The sequence below is a fragment of the Engraulis encrasicolus genome, chromosome 9 (genome assembly GCF_034702125.1).
Source record: "Engraulis encrasicolus isolate BLACKSEA-1 chromosome 9, IST_EnEncr_1.0, whole genome shotgun sequence".
In the NCBI taxonomy this organism is placed as follows: Eukaryota; Metazoa; Chordata; class Actinopteri; order Clupeiformes; family Engraulidae; genus Engraulis; species Engraulis encrasicolus.
In genome coordinates, this window is record NC_085865.1 from 11,983,350 (window position 1) to 12,000,778 (window position 17,429).

Consider the following 17,429-nt stretch of genomic DNA (forward strand, 5'->3'; position numbering starts at 1 on the left):
CAGTGGCCTACAAAGACATCAGCAGGACAGGATGGGGAATGGACGCCTGGCTTGGTACACAATCACCAGTCTTGGAGTCTGAGCTGTTCTCCTGCAAAGTTCACCTTCCTGCACGGCAATGAAGAGACTGAGATTGTTCTGGAACTGAGCACCTCCAGATTAGGAGTGTATGTGAATCACAAAGCAGGAGCTCTGTCCTTCTTCAATGTCTCCAATGATGAACTGACCCTGCTGCACAAAGTTCAGACCACTTTCACTCAGGCCCCTTTATCCAGGGTCTTGGCTTCATACACGCTCTAAAATAAAGTTAAGCTAATAGAGGGAATCTTTGATTTAAGATACAATGTTAATTAATGTCTCACTGCCTTTTATTTAATTCATTTTAAATTTAGTTGATTAAATCTATTTATTTCTGCCGTCAGGAAAGATGAAATAAAAAAAAAACCAAATCTCTTTATAATACTGTATATGATGTATGCTAGAGATGACTTGTTGTCAGATCTCATATCAGATCCATAATAAAAACAATATACAGGCTGCATACTATACAGTATGATGGAGTTACTATAGGGGTTTGGGTGGTGTGCTGATCCTCAAGCAGAGAGCAGACGTTTGCTACCTTGGAAGCTCAGATTCAAACCCGGAATGGGTGAATATCCTCCTCTTCACTAGCCTACTATATTTTTACAATGTGCAGTACACGCATGCACGCACGCACGCACGCACGCACACACACACACACACACACACACACCAAAAGCAAGAAAATATGTACAGTATATTGCTCTCATCAATTAGGCCCTCAGACATGCAAAGACTCTTCCATCTCAGTAGATCACAATAACGGTATAGCAATAATTAGAGATGAAATGTGAATAAGTTGGAGATGATAGGCCGAACAAAATCTCCAACTTATTCATATTTCATCTCTAATTTAGAATAGCGTTGTACATCAATTACTCATACTGTACTTCTGTGACTGAGGCAAACAAAGTTTGGGCATTGAGAGGTTTATTGCAAGCTCACTCCTGCCCTCTGCTGCTCAGATGTAAAATAACTGTCTCCAGAGGTGAAGTCGAGTCAAAGTCAAGTCAAATCTCAAATCTAGTCCCAAATGAGGACAACATGGTCCAATCCAGTTAAGAAAAAATATGTTGCCCTTCAAACAACAGAAACAGCTCTCATGAAGCATTTCATTACAAATCTACACTACACATTCCCTAGTGCAAGATGACAAATTCATTTTGCAAACTAAGTAACCAAGCAATGTTATGAATTACTGAGTAGAATCGGACAGATTACAACAGCTCAAAGTTCTCTTCTGTCCTCTCTGTGTGCTGCCCTGTTACTGGCTCCAGAGGCCACTCCCCCTGCTTAGGGCACGACCCTTTTACACAGAAACGAAACTCAGCTCTGCTTCCTGCTCTTCCTGCTTTGCTGCTCTGTGGGAGAGACAGAACGTAACCCAGAGAGGGACAAAGACTGAAAGACGAGAGAAAGATAACAGTGCAAACATGGCAGAGGCCAGTGTATTATTAGCTCAAGATCAGTTCACTTGTGCAATCTGTTTGGATCTACTAAAGGATCCGGTGACTATTCCCTGTGGACACAGTTTCTGTATGGATTGTATCTCAGGCTGCTGGGATCAAGAGGATCCAAAGGGAGTCTACAGCTGCCCACAGTGCAGACAGACTTTTACTCCAAGGCCAGTTCTGGGCAGAAACACAATGCTGGCTGAAGTGGTGGAGAAGCTGAAGCTTCTGGGACTCCAGTCTGCTCCTGCTGCCCACTGCTATGCTGGACCTGGAGATGTGGAGTGTGACGTCTGCTCTGGGAGAAAGCGAAAGGCTGTCAAGTCCTGTCTGATGTGTCTGTCCTCTTACTGTGAAAATCACTTCAGAGTTCACAATGATCTAAACCCAGGGAAGAAACACAAAGTGATTGACGCTGCTGGTAAACTAGAGGATCTGATCTGCTCTCAGCATGATAAACTGCTGGAGGTCTTCTGTCGCACTGATCAGACGTGCATATGTGTGCTGTGTGTCATGGATGAACACAAAGGCCATGACACAGTTTCAATTGCAGCAGAGCGGACAGAGAAACAGGTGAGGAGTAATGTATCCTCTCAATAGCAGAAATGGCATACTTCAATCAAGTTACGTTTTAGTTAAAACACTCCTGAACAAAAAATAGTGAATATATACCAAGCATACATTCAGTATTTATTTACATACAGACATGCAGCCATACTTTTTCACTCTGTCAGACATTAAGGTAAATAATACTGTATGTATATTACTTTTCACTCAGTTAAATGACATGGCTCTATCTACTACAAGTAGGTCTTATGAGCAGATGCCTGAGAAATGTATACCACAGAAAGGCCCAATGATTATGCTTGTGTGGGACCAGTAAACCAGTGCTATGGCCTTGTTTAAAGGATATATTATAATATATTGCGATTATATTTCTAGTTTACGCATTTAGTTTAATTTTTTTTACTTCCAGAAAGAGCTGGGAGGAACACAGAGAAAATTCCATGACGTCATCAAAGAAAAAGAGACTCACCTGCAAGACCTCAGAAAGGCTGTAAAAACTCTTCAGGTAAGTCAACCTTCACACAAAACAACATAATGCCCCGCAATATGCAGAGAATGCTTTCCTGCCCATCGCAGATGTTTGTAACAAATGTTCTCGATGTTGTGTTGTCTTGTGTTCCAACAGAGTTCTGCTGATGCAGCAGTGGAGAACAGTGAGAGGGTCTTCACTGAGATGATCCGCTCCATTGAGAAAAGACGCTCTGAGGTGACGAAGCTGATCAGAGATCAGGAGAGGGCTGATGTGAGTCGAGCTGAAGAACTCATGGAGACACTGGAGCAGGAGATCGCTGAGCTGAAGAGGAGAGTTGCTGAGCTGGAGCAGTTCTCACAAAGTGAAAATAACATAAAGTTTCTCAAGGTATCATGGCAGTATAAATATTACATTTAATCGTAACACATAGCAGATATAGGTGTGGGTATCGCCAACCACTTCCTGATACGATACGCATCCCGATACTGGGGTCACGATACGATACATCGATACATGTGCAGCGCTATATTTTAGACCTACATTTTTTTGTTTTTATCCATTTTTTTAGAAAATAGACATGAAGGGCCAAATGTTACTTTTTTTCTGTAGAGCAACAGTTACACTGTAGTGAATGTAAAAGACTGCCTTCACAAAACTGTAGGTCTGGCAGTTGCTGTGTAGCATTCAAAATTTATGCTATTAAATGTTGATGCTGACACCTCAGATACGATACGCGTATCGTGAAGAGGCCAGTGACGATATATCCCGATACCGATATTTTGAACACATCCCTAGATAGGAAGAGGTTCCATTTAATATTGAGCTATTTCAACGAATACGTAGGACAGGGGAAATACCTTTTCAATTTCTACACATAACTAGAAATGCACTCATAGAGCGCATGGACCTCCACCCTCTGGTGGACAGAAATACTCACGGACCGCCAAGGTGACAACAAACGAATGAACACACAAACTAGGACAATCATATTACCTTGGCAGAGGCAAAAACCATCTGAAATACTCTGGTGTGTATTATCTGGTGCAAGTATGTAAGGTGCAACCTTTTGCCTTTTGCAGGACATGTAGAATGTGCTCTTGCTAATGGAGCCCAGTGTTAGTTCTGGTGGCCACAGAGTGTAGCAAAGCTGTCAGCTTCCTCTGGGAGCTCAGCTGATCTAGTTGGTCTCCTTACTCAGCTGGGTGTATATTACTAAGCAGCGTACAGTAATCAGTGTGATTATTTATTTACATTTTAAATTAATTGTTTGCATCTCATAGAGTTTCCAGTCTCTGTGTGCCTCCACTACATCTGACAAGTCATCTACGTGCTCAGTGCATACAGATGAGCTTTTTGAGAGAGTGAGTGACAGCCTCACTGTGCTCAAAGAGAAACTGCAGGATGTGCTCCACCAGGGACTACAGGACATGACTAAAACTGGTATGTCTCACAGTCACAGATATAATGTTGCACTGCCCATCATGGCCAGGTCAAGAATGCTCAGCACTATTGTGCTTCTTTCCAACAGGTGAACAAATCAGCATTTTCAGACCTTCAGAGCCTGTGACCAGAGAGGATTTCCTGAAATGTAAGCAAAGCAGTCAAGTAATTTAAGTAACACACACACACACACACACACACACACACACACACACACACACACACACACACACACACACACACACACACACACACACACACACACACACACACACACACACACACACACACACACACACACACACAGAAATAGACAAGGGTGCTTATTTGTCAGTCACACACTGTACATTAAGATTTTCTAATTACCATGGAGGTCAGCAGAGGGTGGAGACAAAAAGTAATGCAAAAGAAATGCAAAATGCACTTCATGATGGGGTAGTGTGTGTGTGTGTGTGTGTGTGTGTGTGTGTGTGTGTGTGTGTGTGTGTGTGTGTGTGTGTGTGTGTGTGTGTGTGTGTGTGTGTGTGTGTGTGTGTGTGTGTGTGTGTGTGTGTGTGTGTGTGTGTGTGTGTGAAGACACATATGTAGTTTAGGGGTCTACTGTGTGTGTTTGGGCCGTGTGAGAGGGCTTGCATATTATAAGGTGGCATGCAAACTGGGCGACAAAAAGCTGACCCCAACCAAAGTGACTTTAACTATGACTTAATGACATCGGTTCATTGCTTCACAATACTACAGGACTACATGTTTGGTAAATTCTTAGCAACTTAATAATTATGATTTTAAACCCAACTACAGATTCCCATCAGCTGACATTGGACCCCAACACGGCTCATAATCAGCTGAAACTGTCTGAGGGAAACAGAGTTGCAGAATGTGTTAAGGAGAGTCAGTCATATCCTGATCATCCAGACAGATTTAGTGTGACACAGGTGATGTGTTCAGAGGCTATATCTGCCAGGTGCTACTGGGAGGTTGAGTGGTCTGGAGATTATGTGTTTATAGCTCTTTCATACAAGGGGCTGAAGACGAAAGGGAATTATAATGATGTTTACCTTGGGTACGATACAATCTCCTGGGCATTGCGTTGCCATCCATCTGGGTTCTGGTTCTTCCATAATAGTAAACAAACTGATCTCCCTCAAGCTCAGATCTCCTCTAGAGTAGGAGTGTATGTGGATCACAGGGCAGGAACTCTGAGCTTCTACAGTGTCTCTGCTGACACTATGACTCTGCTGCACAAAGTAGAGACCACATTCACTGAGCCACTGTATCCTGCCTTTTGGTTCAACTATTCTGGCGGCAAAATCAAATTGTGTCAGTGAGAACAAACCAGCACAAAAACACATTCATGTACATTTGCCAAAAATAAATATACAGTAGGCTATGTGAAACTTTTTAGCCCTTCCGAAATTTCCACACTTTACAATATTCAGTTTAGATGAGACAATTGCTCAGTGGCAACACCTTGCTGTGTTGTAAAAAAAAAGGCTGTTTGATTTTCTCTCTGTTAGATTCAACATAAACACTCTTATGTATAATGTGGTCATTTCAGTCATGAAGCTAAGGGTTGCATGCTGAATGGTTGTTATGTAAGGGTTAACGTTCGGCGAGAAGGTCGCTACCGTGGAATAGCAGTACGACAGAGAGAATCTTTAGACCCCGACGCTGAGCGGAGGGGTCTTGTTCTCTCTGAAGTGCTGCTATTCCACAAAGCGACCGACTCGCCGAAAGTTAACCCGCTTATTATATGGATATACTTAAATGATTCACACATGGCGGGGACATTTCTTTAGGCCTATTTAATGTTAAGTCTATTATAGTTTTTAATGTCAAAAGATTGTTGCTGCGCAAAACAAAACAGTGCCGTTGTGGAACACCGCTAGGCAACAGGTAGCCAGGACAACAGGTGTTGTCTATCACAGCAGCTGATTAGAGTCTTGTTGAAAAGTCGCTTTAGCAGTGAAAAGTCTTGTTGCCATTGACCAACCCGTCCGTTATCGAAAAATAACAGACGTGCGAACGTTGGGGAGCCCCGTTGAAATGAATGGAGCATTCGACCAATGACACATCATATAATAAAATGTAATATTTCATTGCTAAGAGACAGTTTTCCTTTTGTTTTACACAATGCCGTAATTGTAATTGTCCACTGGGTAGCCCTTTCATTGTAATTGTGGTCACAGCAATAGGCCTATATGGGGGAACCTTTGTTCAGGTGACAGATGTTGCCTGATGGAGGGGAACACATTCACTTTTGACTGCAGGCTATCTTGCCGTTTGTATGGTAAACATCTGTCGTGGTGAGCTATGCTGACTTGGGATGTACTGCTACTGGATGCACTTCAACATTGCGATGAGACACAATAAACACGCAAAGAAAGACTGTTTATTCATGCATCCAAGGGTTTACACCTGCTGAGCAAGCGCGTCTGATTGGTGTGAAGTCAAGCAACACTTTAGAGCAGAGGTCCCCAAACTATGGCCCGGGAGCCGGATGCGGCCCGCCAGGCCCCTTTGACCGGCCCTCCACCTCTCTGCATCTCACCATTTGAACTGTCCCAAAGAAGCAATTCTCACAGAAAAAAATAATCAAATATATATTTTTTAACATTTTATTTTGTTTATCAACAGGCCTTCCTACACTTTCATTTTCACTAACTTGGTGTGAATCACCAGAAGTTTCTTGTCTTGATAGTTTCTCATCTCACTGTAATATAAATCACTCCTGAACTGTCAATCACCATATATTTCTAACATTTCCTTGATATTTTTTACATGGTTATTGGAAATTAAAAGGAATACCTGTGGTATTTCAAATTGAAACACATGTTAAGTACTTACTCACTTCTTTTGGAAATCACTTGTAATGATGAGCTATTTTGTGCTGGAAATTATGAATGAAGGAAGCGAAGGACAGCACTCTTCAGATTTTTCTCTGTTTATTTGCCTACAAACGTTTCGGGCAGAGCCCTTCTTCAGCGTGTAATGGCTATGGCTGTGCTAGAAATTATGGCTATAACAGGCAGTGGCCTAGTATACAGCCCACACGATTGATACCGGCCCTTGATCAGTCAAGAACGACGATGTGGCCCCCAGAGAAAAAAAGTTTGGGGAACCCTGCTTTAGAGGCTTCAAGCGGTAGACTTATGCCTCTGTTCCACTGTCGCTTTTCTGGACTACAACTCGACTCAGCGTGACTCGGCCGCCACTTTTTGCTCTTTTCGAATAGACATGACACAACTCAATCGTCAAGCAAAAAATGGCGGCCAAGTCGCGCTGTGTCGAGCTGTAGGCCTACCAGAAAACCGGCAGTGGAAAAGAGGCATTAGTCTCTATTAGAGATGCACAGGATCCAAGTTCCGGATCCGGCAGGATCTTAAGCAGTGGATCCGGTATCCAGCAGGATCCTAAAAATCAGGATCCGGTGCATCTCTAGTCTCTGTAACTCCCATGATGTAAAAATTCTTACAGGGTCTATACAGTAGCAACGTCATCACCCAGTGCTGTCATGGACTGCGTCTTAATATGCGACCTTGCCTCTTCCACTTGCGCTTGTCTCCTCGTGCCGCCTCCTGGCCCCTCCTCCGTGGAGAAAACGATAAAGTTTCCCAGCTGTCAGCCTATCCACAACAACTTTTGAGGGACTGTTTTTCATTCACCATCCCAATTGCAAATGAGAAAAAGACTCTACAATTGAGCTTTTACAAGATATTGAAATATAATGCTGTTGTCAGTGATGTCATCATGACGAGAAGAAAGTGGAGGAGGCAAGGTCGCATATTAAGACGCACTCATGCTCTACTCTACTAGAGTCATTTGCCGACAGTGGGTCATCTTTAACCCTCAAGCGACTGGGCTGCTTTTGCTACTAATATGACAGAGCGGGGTCATCTATGACCCCAAAGACTTTATATAGGAATAACACTGTATAGTGTACATTATTTTTGAGGGGTCAATCAAATTTATTTACCTCTTTGACATACTTCTTCATGCACCTAAAGCAAAAAAAAAATTTATTTCATTTAATTCATTTCATTTTATTGTTTTGCTAGAGGGTAGTCAAACTTACATGCACATATTATTAAATAGAGAAAAAAAAAATTCACAACATGCACAACATGTACAGTATATTGACAAACTGTCAATTGAAAGGAAATGTTTTGAAAATGACAGAAATGGTGCACAAAAATATGTGACCGGGGTCTGACCCCGCTCGGTCGTTTTAGGGTCAACAAAATACTGTGACAGAAATAAGATGGAAACAGATTGAAGCAAACTAGGTCAGAGATCAGATCAGATCAGAAACAAAGATTGGATGCCAACAAAACACATTTTATATAAATAACAAAAGTGTAAGTGTAAAATTACTTTGACAATATTGAAGGCTTGCACATCAAAACATGCCTAGCTCACCCCGAGTGAGTTACTTTTTGTTAAGCCCAGCAAACTGATTACATGTGGCGTGATGAAATGGCCAGCACTCGGGACTGTACATCTGTGGTTTACAGAGCAGTATTCTATATGATTTATTCCATATACACTCACAGACCACTAACGTTATTATGCTGTACCATATGCTATTGCTCTGCTTATCACAGATGCACAGCCCCGACTGCTGGCCATCTCATGTAATTACACCAAGAACAGCCACGTGTCATAAAGTAAATATTCCCTTTACAATCCTGGAAGAAAAAAACTACTTTCCCCTCCACAGTTCTGTATGTCACCTTGAATGGCTGTACATGGTGGGTAGTCATACTTTTTCTTTCTCTCATGATCAGGATAACAGTCAGATTGGATTACATGTATTGGTCTACCCATATTGATGCTCTTGGGCATCTCCATTCTCCAGACTGCATGAAAGTCAGAGCACATCGGAGTGAAGAATTTGGCTGTCCACAGTGAGAGAACAAACCTGCTCTGCAATGGACACCAAGGACGCGGTGAGACCCAGGAAAGCATTTCATCCCCCTGTAGCTGCAGAGGAGCTCTCCTCTCAACCAGGATGTGGACAAGTCTGTCTCAGAGGAAGGAGAAGCAACATGTGTGATCAAATCAGCAGACTCTGTATGACAGACTCAGACCAGCCTCTCACCACTGAAGTGTTGCAGATCTCTGCCGAGAGGATGGCAAGGGAAGATTTCCTACATTGTGAGTGCAGGTGTAGACACATGCACACATGCACTCAAGCGCGCGCCTGCGCGTGCGGACACACACACACACACACACACACACACACACACACACACACACACACACACACACACACACACACACACACACACACACACACACACACACACACACACACACACACACACCAGACACGTGCACTCCAATACGGCAGGGAAGGCACAGCCTCACCAGCTCCAGATGAGAATGATGAGATGCAGTAAATTGCTCCGAATACGCTGAATTTGGGCCAACTCTGAACTGGCCTCACCCCGGATTGCGCAATCCCTCGTTAACAAGTTTGAGCGCATGCGCCATGTTGCTCGTTCTGTGAATGCAACCTGGTAATATTGTATTAAACGTTTTTATACACTTAATAGAAGTATGTATGGTGTGCCCTCATTTCCTGATATTTTTAAAATATTTTCTACGTGTGATTATCATTTCTTTACTCTGGACGCTTTTGCATAACGCCCACTGAAAGATATGTGATGCGATCTGGGAAAACCCTTCACATGGTGGGATTTTACATTTTTGAGATATCGTTACCATTTGAAAGTCAACTTCAAGCTCTTTCCAAAGGTGTTTTCGTTATTTTCATATCTTGTCTCTATCAAATGTTATACTTACCCAAAGTCAACTTAGTCATTTGGAGGAATTCTGAGAAAAAACACTCTAAAGGTTGAGTATGGAGATTGTGGCCAGAGGAGGTATTGCAACTATGCAAGGCGATTGTGGCCACAGTGAGTATTGCAACTATGCAAGGTGATTGTGTCCAAAGAAGGTATTGCAACTATGCAAGGCTCTTGTGGCCAGAGTAGGTATTGCAGCTTGGGAAAATGTGAGGTTCAGTATGGAGGATTGTGGCCAGAGTAGGTATTGCAACTATTTTTTCTTTGATTTATTTATGTAATTTGTTTAGTTTTGAGTTTGAGTCAAAGAAACAACTAAGGAAACAAACAAAAAAAATCCTTGTTTCAACACAGCACGGATAGCACATTATTATGGATAAAAATTATGATCAATTTAGTAATTATTATTATTAATGTTATAGTTATTGGGATACTGTATAATTGAGCCATTCTAAGTACTTCGGACACTACAATCCCCAATGGAGACATTATTATTGTTAGCTTTTCATTCAGTGCTTCATTATCATTATCATTATCATCTTCTGAATACTTGTTTGTAAGAATAATTGTAATTCACATCAATTCAATGTTATGTTCCTAAATATCTACTGTGTAGGAAATGTTTTCTTTGTATAGCTGTAATACAGCACGGGCCTGACTTTCTGTAAGACAAAACCAGAAATTTAGCTCTTCCTTTGTAAGATAGCTACTTAAAATTTGAACCTTTCGAGTTGAGTAACACAGTTTGGAAGCAGTGCAGCGTCCTCATACGATGCTCCGGATGCCTCACAGATGGTGGAAGATACAGGCAGGACAGTTTTTTGGTCAAGGTACCTCTTAAAGATTAGTCTCCTCCTTCTGTATTGTCTCTAGTTGAATTTTGCTCTCATCCATGACCATAGCACAGCCCCACCCCCCTAACCATCACCCTAACTGAGGTCGCTCATCGTAGAACTGGGCTCCTCCCCCAATCCCACACCATAACTGGATTACTTAGAGTAAGGGATACGCCCAATGGAGTGATTACCAACTTCATAGGTCTCTCCAAGTACCTTTGATCTAATATATGCTATAAAATTGTTATACTGTAATTTGAAAAAAAAGGAAAAGAAATTGGCAGATTAGCAGTTCAGATTTTAATATTGGCCTAATTGAATGAAGGGTCACTTGGTTTAATTAGTGCTCTTTCAATCATTGATGATATTCACTTCTCAGAAAAGTCAGAAGCAGTAACTGAATAACAGCAAAATTTTAAGAATTCATTAATCTCATTTATTTATCTTCAGTAAATTTGGAATCCAATGGCACTACTTTTGAGGACAACAAAACACTGGGGACAAAAATATTGTTTGATGCAGCACAGCAAGAGTAGGCCTAGCTCATTGTACTTGTTTTGACATTCAGATTATTATTATTATTATTATTATTATTATTATTATTATTATTATTATTATTATTATTATTATTGTAAATAACAACAGATGGCTACTCATCAAACACTACCTACCACATGCCTGTTAATTTCAAATCGGCTGAACGAATGTAATTCCATTATTTTTACCTTTAGGCCTGAGGTCTTCCTTTTCCTTTTTCTTTTTTGTCTCCCAGACCCCCAAACTGCTGGCTAACTGTGGGTCGTCTATAGGCTACATACTGGCCTGCGTTTATATAATATAATTTCATATTAAATTGTCTATTGATTCGTCATGTATAGTTATGTAGCCTATTCGTAATTTACTGCCCAACTTTTGCCATTTAGGTTCCTAAAGCATTCCACCAGGTAAAGAAACGAATGACGTGTCTCGGAAAAGTGCAATGAGCTCTCTGCTCGGAGGTAAAACATGGTTTTGCACGATTCCAAAACATCAGCTGCACGCAAAAAAACAAACATCATGCCTCGGAATATTGTAGTAGGCTACAGGACGGTGAAGACCGCTTTTGTTTTTTTACCCTCTGCAGCAGGCAGCACAGACATAACAGAAGAGAAAAGGTTTTCTCCGCGCTTACCTTCTTCACTACCTCGCGCGTCGCTTGAAAGGACTTTGGTGATTTGAAAGACTGGGGTGAAAGTCACCGGTGCATCTCAGTTTGACTTTGAAAATTGACTATTGAATGTGTCTTTACTGAACCCATAACTAGGCAAGACATAAATACATAGGTAGCCTATATTTTTTTTCAACATATGAGATGATCCAGTGACGCTTAGGGAGCCAGTTGACCAAGACCACGACTCTCAATTCAGCACAGGGAATTATGACAAAGTGTGTACCAGCGCGGGAAAAGAATGAATCTTTTCGCTGCGCTGCCTCGGAATAGTAGCCCTACAAGACCGCTTTTGACCCTCTGCAGCAGGCAACACAAAAAATAGAGAGGAGAAACGTTTTTCTTCGCGCTCTTCTATACTGTCCGGTGCTGTCCGTCACCGAGTATCTCAGACTGACTCTTGAAACGGGCTGCTGAAGACGTGTTAACTGAACACATTCATTTGGCACGGTTCTAAATAAAAGCATTTTAATCTTCCACATCTCAGATGATCGGATGAGGCTTCTTTAAATTACAGAAACCTAACAAGCCCTGTCTTGACCACATCTACATCTTTCAATTCAGCACCGTTTATTATGACAACACGTAGGACACAGCGCAGTAAAGTACACTTTTCGTAATAGATAAATCACACGGGCGCTTTAGTTTAAGGTTTGCATGTGAGCTATCCAATCAAAAAATGAAATCTACATTCCAGTGCCGTTTAGTAGCCTAATCGCAGTTGTAGTGATAAACTGCAAGAGGCACATGAGACTGGAGTTGAGAAGCACAGGGCTCGACGGCCTCGGATCCACGGAGAGGTGTCGCCTACTGTTTGTAGGCTATTCATTGTTCCTTCTTTGGACCTATAACTTGAGGGAAAACTCTGCTTCATCGAGACAGAAGGCGTTTTCAACTGCTCAGATGCGCTGACGAGTCAGTGAATAGGCTACACATGTGTAAATTCTGAGCCTTCAAGTCTACAAGCTCTGATGTGTTTCCCTCAACCTCGCGCGCCCCTGCGCTACAAACGTAGTCAGCACGTTGGCTGCGCAGGCAGACTGCTCACGGCTGCCTCCCTTCTCACCACACATCGGGCCATTTCAATCTTCATTTTAACACATTTAAACAGCGATTTCAGACCAAATATTTTCAGAGATGATAGATAAGATGTTAAACAACAATAATTTAATGAGAAACCGATTTCAGGACAACATTGCTTCTTGACCTATTTTCGCTGTTTCCTGAGAAACAGCCAGCGCGACATCCGACGGGTTTTCCCAGATCGCATCACATATAATGGTGAGGCGAGCAGTAGCCTGGCCGCAGACTCCTTCTGGTGTTGAGAGTGTTGCTGGACAGTTACGTCATAGCGAATCTGAAGTTCACAATACAGTCAGTCGGTGTTGTTGGCTAGCTTGTTCACTTTGACTGCTACAAGTGGATTTCATAATGAAACCAAGAGCATTCTCAAAGTTGGATTTCCGAGGGGAAAATATGTGATAAATAATGGAGGACCAACAGAGCTGAAGGGTTTACTGCAGGTGACCGGTCAGAGGATTATAACTACCCGATCATTTCAAAGTGAGTGGTACAACAGAAAATATTTGTTGTTTCCCCTGTGTCTTGTTTGCAACCGGCGAGAATGTGTGGAAGACCATTCGCATGGGATTTTACGACTTAACAATTTACTAAGGACTAAGGAGCCTCACGAAACACAAATCCTCGCGGCTACTCATATTCAATGCCAAATTGCTTTGGACGTTTGGGCGACGTTTGGGGCTTTGGATGAACAGCACCGGCTAAAGTAACGTTAGCATGCACAACGCCCCACAACGCCTTCACAAAGTGAAGGAAAAGAGCGGCGCATGGACCTGATGTAGGAGTTCAGGTAAGACCAATTTCGAGAGAGAGAGAGAGAGAGAGAGAGAGAGAGAGAGAGAGAGAGAGAGAGAGAGAGAGAGAGAGAGAGAGAGAGAGAGAGAGAGAGAGAGAGAGAGAGAAACTGGCCTGCTGTACCACACCAGTAAAAATGCAAAAATTGAATTTAAAAATATTAAGTTGGTTATGCATCATATGTGGGAAGAAATGTAAAATGTTTGCTATGAAAATGTATTCATCTACATGTACAGTATATCTATTTGTGAAAATAATCATCTCCTTTATAGATTCCTATAATTTTACCGTAGACCCCAACACAGCCAACAGATGGCTATTTGTTATAAATGCGCTCATAATGCGCTATAGATATGGGCTTCATAGAAAGTGTTACCAAAAGTATTAATTTGGTTATCATATTTGGGAAGGAATGTAAAATGTTTGCTATAAATTTACTCCAACACAGCCAACAGATGTCTATTGTCTGTCAGAGAGTAACAGGGAGGTGGCAAATCATGAGGTGGGCCAGCCGTGTACCGATCACCCAGAGAGGTTCCAGAGGCACCACCAAGTGCTCTGCAGAGAAGAGACACCTGCAGTCTGCTACTGGGAAGTCCAGTGGACATCATTCATATACATAGCAGTGGCCTACAAAGACATCAGCAGGACAGGATGGGGAATGGACGCCTGGCTTGGACACAATCACCAGTCTTGGAGTCTGAGCTGTTCTCCTGCAAAGTTCACCTTCCTGCACGGCAATGAAGAGACTGACATTGTTCTGGAACTGAGCACCTCCAGATTAGGAGTGTATGTGAATCACAAAGCAGGAGCTCTGTCCTTCTTCAATGTCTCCAATGATGAACTGACCCTGCTGCACAAAGTTCAGACCACTTTCACTCAGGCCCCTTTATCCAGGGTCTTGGCTTCATACACGCTCTAAAATAAAGTTAAGCTAATAGAGGAAATCTTTGATTTAAGATACAATGTTAATTAATGTCTCACTGCCTTTTATTTAATTAATAAATTCATAAATTTAGTTGATTAAATCTATTTATTTCTGCCGTCAGGAAAGATGAAATAAAAACCCCAAATCTCTTAATAATATATGATGTATGCTAGACATGGATGGATTACTGCACCGGCCTACCGGGCCCAGGCCCAGGGGCCCAAGAGTCCAGAGGGCCCTGAAGCCCAAGCCTCTTTATTTCCATTCTCATGTTGAGTTTAAAATCACACTTTTAAGAACTTTTTTTTCATATTTTCTCAGGGGACAAACACCCGAATTCCCTACAATACAGGAACAACTGGAGGAGGGGGCCTTTCTTGTTGTCTGGCCCAGGGGCCCATGGAGTCATGATCCGTCCCTGATGCTAGAGATGTCTTGTTGTCAGATCACATATCAGATCCATAATAAAAACATACAGGCTGCATACTGTACAGTATGATGGAGTTACTATAGGGGTTTGGGTGGTGTGCTGATCCTCAAGCAGAGAGCACACGTTTGCTACCTTGGAAGCTCAGATTCAAACCCGGAATGGGTGAATATCTTCCTCTTCACTAGCCTTCTATATTTTTACAATGTGCAGTACACACACGCACACACACGCACACACACACACCAAAAGCAAGAAAATATGTACAGTATATTTCTCTCATCAATTAGGCCCTCAGACATGCAAAGACTCTTCCTCCTCAGTAGATCACAATAACGGTATAGCAATAATTAGAGATGAAATATGAATAAGTTGGAGATGATAGGCCGAACAAAATCTCCCACTTGTTCATATTTCATCTCTAATTTAGAATAGCGTTGTACATCAATTACTCATACTTTACTTCTGTGACTGAGGCAAACAAAGTTTGGGCATTGAGAGGTTTATTGCAAGCTCACTCCTGCCCTCTGCTGTTCAGATGTAAAATAACTGTCTCCAGAGGTGAAGTCGAGTCAAAGTCAAGTCAAATCTCAAATCTAGTCCCAAATGAGGACAAAATGGTCCAATCCAGTTAAGAAAAAATATGTTGCCCTTCAAACAACAGAAACAGCTCTCATGAAGCATTTCATTACAAATCTACACTACACATTCCCTAGTGCAAGATGACAAATTCATTTTGCAAACTAAGTAACCAAGCAATGTTATAAATTACTGAGTGGAATCGGTAGGGACAGATTACAACAGCTCAAAGTTCTTTTCTGTCCTCTCTGTGTGTTGCTCTGTTACTGGCTCCAGAGGCCACTCCCCCTGCTTAGGGCACGGCCCTTTTACACAGAAATGAAACTCAGCTCTGCTTCCTGCTCTTCCTGCTTTGCTGCTCTGTGGGAGAGACAGAACGTAACCCAGAGAGGGATAAAGACTGAAAGACGAGAGAAAGATAACAGTGCAAACATGGCAGAGGCTAATGTGTTTCTAGCTCAAGATCAGTTCACTTGTGCAATCTGTTTGGATCTTTTAAAGGATCCGGTGACTATTCACTGTGGACACAGTTTCTGTATGGATTGTATCTCAGGCTGCTGGGATCAAGAGGATCCAAAGGGAGTCTACAGCTGCCCACAGTGCAGACAGACTTTTACTCCAAGGCCAGTTCTGGGCAGAAACACAATGCTGGCTGAAGTGGTGGAGAAGCTGAAGCTTCTGGGACTCCAGTCTGCTCCTGCTGCCCACTGCTATGCTGGACCTGGAGATGTGGAGTGTGACGTCTGCTCTGGGAGAAAGCGGAAGGCTGTCAAGTCCTGTCTGATGTGTCTGTCCTCTTACTGTGAAACTCACTTCAGAGTTCACAATGATCTACACCCAGGGAAGAAACACAAAGTGATTGACGCTGCTGGTAAACTGGAGGATCTGATCTGCTGTCAGCATGATAAACTGCTGGAGGTCTTCTGCCGCACTGATCAGACATGCATATGCATGCTGTGCATCATGGATGAACACAAAGGACATGACACAGTTTCAGTTGCAGCAGAGCGGACAGAGAAACAGGTGAGGCATCATATATTCTCATTCTTTCAATAACAGCAGTGGCAAACTTCAGTCCAGTACCTTTTAGTAAAACTCGCCACAACATACTATACAAATAATGATATGAGAAGCATGAATGTTTCCATTTACAAGTACGTAAGGACATGTACAGTACTTGTGCATTTCCATGTAGTACATTATTTATTTTAAGTTTACAGATTCCACTAATCATTATTGTTATTCATTTTATTATTATTATTATGATAATTTCCAGAAACAGCTTGGAAAGAAACAGAAGAAATTCCATGACGTCATCAAAGAAAAAGAGACTCGCCTACAAGACCTCAGAAAGGCTGTGAAAACTCTTCAGGTAAGTTAACCTTCGTTCACTGACCAGCCATATTTAGTTCCTTATTACGATCAGAAGACACAATATGAAGAACATGTCTTGCTGCCCATCACAGATGTTTGTAACAGATGTTCTCGATGTGGTGTTGTCTTGTGTTCCAACAGAGTTCTGCTGATGCAGCAGTGGAGAACAGTGAGAGGGTCTTCACTGAGATGATCCGCTCCATTGAGAAAAGACGCTCTGAGGTGACGAAGCTGATCAGAGATCAGGAGAGGGCTGATGTGAGTCGAGCTGAAGAACTCATGGAGACACTGGAGCAGGAGATCGCTGAGCTGAAGAGGAGAGTTGCTGAGCTGGAGCAGTTCTCACAAAGTGAAAATAACATCCGTTTTCTCAAGGTACCATAGC

General features: G+C 42.3%; 2 protein-coding genes across 2 annotated transcripts in view; both read left to right on the forward strand.

Annotated features, from left to right (window-relative positions):
- Positions 1 to 1,499: 1,499 nt before the first annotated feature.
- On the forward strand, positions 1,500 to 5,363 carry LOC134456100 (tripartite motif-containing protein 16-like). The gene is made up of 6 exons (XM_063207535.1): positions 1,500 to 2,105; positions 2,509 to 2,604; positions 2,725 to 2,958; positions 3,885 to 4,011; positions 4,100 to 4,159; positions 4,810 to 5,363. The coding sequence occupies exons 1-6, from the start codon at positions 1,515 to 1,517 to the stop codon at positions 5,334 to 5,336; spliced, it is 1,635 nt and encodes a 544-aa protein (XP_063063605.1). The 5' UTR covers positions 1,500 to 1,514; the 3' UTR covers positions 5,337 to 5,363.
- Positions 5,364 to 16,042: 10,679 nt separating this feature from the next.
- Positions 16,043 to 17,429, forward strand: part of LOC134455459 (tripartite motif-containing protein 16-like protein) — a 3,660-nt gene continuing 2,273 nt past the window's right edge. Inside the window, exons 1-3 of the mRNA XM_063206511.1 lie at positions 16,043 to 16,693; positions 16,947 to 17,042; positions 17,186 to 17,419. Coding sequence (XP_063062581.1) covers positions 16,103 to 16,693; positions 16,947 to 17,042; positions 17,186 to 17,419 — 921 coding nt within the window. The 5' untranslated portion in view covers positions 16,043 to 16,102. The remainder of the gene's footprint in view (positions 16,694 to 16,946; positions 17,043 to 17,185; positions 17,420 to 17,429) is intronic.